This window comes from Gossypium raimondii, chromosome 4 (genome assembly GCF_025698545.1).
Source record: "Gossypium raimondii isolate GPD5lz chromosome 4, ASM2569854v1, whole genome shotgun sequence".
Lineage (NCBI taxonomy): Eukaryota > Viridiplantae > Streptophyta > Magnoliopsida > Malvales > Malvaceae > Gossypium > Gossypium raimondii.
Window position 1 is genome coordinate 5,094,174 of NC_068568.1, and position 4,407 is coordinate 5,098,580.

Here is a 4,407-nt window from a genome sequence, read left to right on the forward strand (position 1 = left end):
TTTGGATACAATTTAAGCATATGCATAAGCATAAGCAAATGAATAATTTTAATTATTCCAAATGGGTGTTACAACAATATTGCAACATTACAACATTACACATAACAATTTCGACCCGATCCTGACGACTGTCCATCATGATAGTTTTGCAGAGGGCATTTATTCCGATTATGACCACTTAACCTGTATATTCTACAACGGTTACCGTCAGATTTCTCCCTAATGTCCATTTCATTATGGATTCTTGTAACACCCCAAATTCGGTCTAAACGTTATGACCGAATCTGGCGATGTCACATTGTAACACCCCTTACCCGTATTCAACGCCGGAATAGGGTACGAGGCATTACTAGAACACATACACTTATAAACATGTTAAACCAAGTTATAAAATTTCATTCAAATTTAAAATCTTCAAATTTTTAACATGCTTTTATAAATCTTCACGTTATAACTTCAAAATACTATATTTGTAACAAATAGGGCTTGTAAGACCCAATATATACTCATGCAATTCAATACTTAATTTCCATTTCATTTAATTCACAATTCTCATGTTCATGATTCAAATCAAATTCTCAATCCAATATACATTTCAATACCACAATAATTCATTTAATTCACATCATATCATTTGCAATTTCCATTTAATTCACGTACAATTCAATTTCATTAAGTTCAATACTAATACATATTTATCGTTTAACTTAACGTCCCCTTTTTGCATCATTTTACACTTCAAGCATGAATCTAGTATTTCATTTCCTTTCCACTCCCGTTTCCTATGCATATCCCACAAGATATAAACATTACACTCAACCATAGTCGCAAGCTAGTCTTTTTGAAGACTAACCACACGATAAACCATTTTAATAAAGATTACAAACTTTAAACCTTACCACCATTTTATGATCACAAGCATATGTCTACCATCTCAATGCATAATTTTATAAATTTAATGTGGCGTAATCCAGCCACAACTTGGCCAAAGCCTAAGCATACACACCAAACATGCTAGACAAATAAACATATAGTATAAGCGTTATAAGCATGGATAAGCACCATATTTATTTATGTATCAAACTTATAAACATGAGTTAATTCGTAAACCATTTCTGACATTGCTACATACCAAATCATATACCAAGTATACCACATACACATACTACGAAACTTTATTTTCTCACATGAACTTTAGCTATAACTAATAATGCACAATTATAAACATCATTTCTTTTCAATCGTTTATCGATTATAATCGAGCATATGGCCAATTATACACATATCATTCATATGTTCTTCCAATTTTCCTCCTCCTCCTCTCAGTTTCACAGCCTTAATGTGTATAACACACTTAAACAACATTAACTAAAATTTCACTATTCACTCACATGTATATTCTAAGTTGTATATTCAAGTCAGAGTCACTAAATTATTTTTATCTGGAGCTAAAAAACTCCAAATTAAGATCCGTAAGTTTTTCCCAAAACTAGATTTACATATATTTGTACCATAAAATTTTCAGAATTTTTGGTTTAGCGAAATAGTAAAGTTTATTTTTTAAAGTTTCCCTATTTCACTGCTCGACAATTCTGACCACTCTTCACTAAAAATTAATTATCTCATTGTACAGAATTCAGATATTGTTTCTGTTTATTTATCTTGAAAATAGATTCACTGAGGATTCTAAACATATAAACTTTATCCCATAATTATTTTTGTACAATTTTTGAAAATTTTCCAAAGTCAAATTAGGGGATTCCAAACCCATTCTGACTCTGTCTAACTAAACTTCAAATATCTCAAAATATATAACTCTTTTGCTTGCTCTATTTCTTTTATGTAAAAATAGACTCATTCATATTCAATTTAATATATTATTCAGCCTCTAATTCAATCCCCACCTTTTTTGGTGATTTTTCAAATTCACACAAATGTTGCTGTCTAAACTATTTTATTGCTAAATGTACTCTTTCATAATTTCACTTTTTCACTTTCAATCACAATTCAATTCAAAATTCACTTTTCCATTTCTAAGTCGATATTCAATTTAATTCCACACCTATATTCATTATTCAATTACACCTAGTCAATTTCTCGAAGAACACTTCGGAATAATAACAGATACTCGATGGATTCAGCACATGGCAACCACCTTATTAATCAATGATGTCCGGTAGAATCAGCACATAGTAACAACCTTACTAATCAATGATGTTCGGTTCACATAGTAGCCTGCACATAGTACTACACATGTGACCATTACCATCCGATACACATAGTAGCCTGCACATAGTACTACACACGTGATCGAAACTATTCAGTACGCATAGTAGCCTGCACATAGTACTACACATGCAACCTATCAATCCGGTACACGTAGTAGCCTGCACAGAGTACTACACACATGACCATCACCTTCACTTTTACATAATGGCCTACACACAATCCGTGCCACACATGTGATCATTTCTGTCACTTCATTCGTATCCCTTTTTATTCCAAAGGTTCATTCGGGAAATTTTCACTTTTTCTCACTTTTCTTTTTATCCATCAATTTCAATTTCTTTTCTTTCTTGATTTATAACAATGCATTTAACTTATATAACCTTCACACTATATATTCCAGTCCAAAAATGATACTTTAGCAAAATTACATTTTTTGCCCCTAAAGTTTCACAAAATTATGATTTTGCCCCTAGGCTCGTAAAATAATTTTTATTCAATTTCCTTGCATTTTAGGCCTAGCTGAACCATTTTCATAACTATAGCAGTCCACAATACTCACTTATTCACACACTTGTGGCATATTTTATAACTTTTACAAATTAATCCTTTTAGGCATTTTCATCGAAAACTACTTGGTACAAATCATTTACCACACTCCAAACATTCATATTCTTCCATAAAACATCAAAATACATGCATATCATTCATGGGTAAATTTTTAAACACAAACCCTAGTTCAAAACAATGGTAAAAATAGGTAAATCTTGTTACGAGGATTTCAAAAACGTAAAAATCATTAAAAATGGGGATAGAACGGACTTATAATCAAGCTTGGAAGCTTGAAAAACCCTAGCCATGGTTTCTCCATGAAATTTTCAGCCTAGGGGTTGAAGATGGACAAAAATTAGCTTTTAATTTTGTTTTTAATTCATTTTAATAACTAAATGACCAAAATGCCCTTAATTAAAAACTTTGGAAACATGCCTAACCATACTCATTTTTGACCCCCAACTTAACCAATGGTCTAATTACAATATAAATACCTCCAATTTAAAATTTCATAACAATTGGACGCCTATAACATATAGAACTCAACTTTTACACTTTTTACAATTTAGTCCTTTTGACTAAATTGAGTGCCCAAACGTCAAAATTTTCGAACGAAATTTTCACGAAATCATTTTGTGAACTTTTATACCATAAAATATAATGAAAATAAATTTTTTTTCTCGTCTAATTTGTGGTCCCGAAACCACTATTCCTACTAGCCCCAAATTCAGGCTGTTACAATTCTAGATAATTGAGGACGACCTCTTGGATTCCTGCGTATCCCTCTGTCTGGGACAAGCTCAAAAGTCGTCGGAGGCACCTCCCACGTAGACAGGTCAGGCAGGACGGGGAACTCATTTTCCCAGACACGCAATGTGCGCTCGAGCGTGTACACATTATCGACAAATTGTTCAACATTAAGGTTCACTTTAGCACACACTGCCGCGACATGCGCACATGGATAATGAAGTGTTTCGAACCTCTTGCAGTCGCACCGTCTATTTAGAATATCAACTCCATAGGACCTAGGTGGTATACCGGGTCGACAACCGATGGTCTCAGTAACTCGAAACGTTTCCAGAAGTCGTGAATATATTTCTACATTCATCAATCTCGCCATTCGAAAGTTTGCAGCCATTACATCCCAGACATTTTCGACAAACACGTGTCCAGCCTCCATCTGGTCGACTTATTGCTGACCCATTCTTGGCATCAAGGTAGCCAACCTGTAGAATATAGCTGAGAAGACAGATGCAATCGGAAGATGTCGTGTTTTCAACAACACAGCGTTGACCCCCTCCACTAAGTTTGTAGTCATTTGACCATAACGAAAGCCCTCGTCAAAACTTTGAGCCCATTTCCATGGCTCCATTGTACCCAACCATTGTCGAAAAGATGTGTTTGTTTAACTCTCCATGTCACTCTCAAGTCGAATCATTCTTTGGCAAAAAATGTGTAGCTCTAACTCGTACGTTGTACACGTATTAAGAAAAGATAAGTTCCAGTAACTCGATAACATAAAATATTACAACTTATATTGAAAAGATAAGGTTATCATTTACCCATTGCCATTACTTGTCTCTTCCAGTCTGCATTTTTATAATCTTTATGGAAGTTAGCCGTAATGTG

The 4,407-nt window shown here is 33.7% G+C and overlaps 1 protein-coding gene across 1 annotated transcript; it reads right to left on the minus strand.

Moving 5' to 3' along the window:
* Positions 1 to 3,505: 3,505 nt before the first annotated feature.
* Positions 3,506 to 3,958, minus strand: LOC105779105 (uncharacterized). Its single transcript, XM_012602854.1, has one exon. The coding sequence runs from the start codon at positions 3,956 to 3,958 to the stop codon at positions 3,506 to 3,508; it is 453 nt and encodes a 150-aa protein (XP_012458308.1).
* Between the last annotated feature and the right edge of the window lie 449 nt (positions 3,959 to 4,407).

Coding starts and splice junctions, on each gene's coding strand:
- LOC105779105 (XM_012602854.1), bottom strand. CDS start 3,958: ATGGAGGCTGGACACGTGTTTGTCGAAAATGTCTGGGATGTAATGGCT.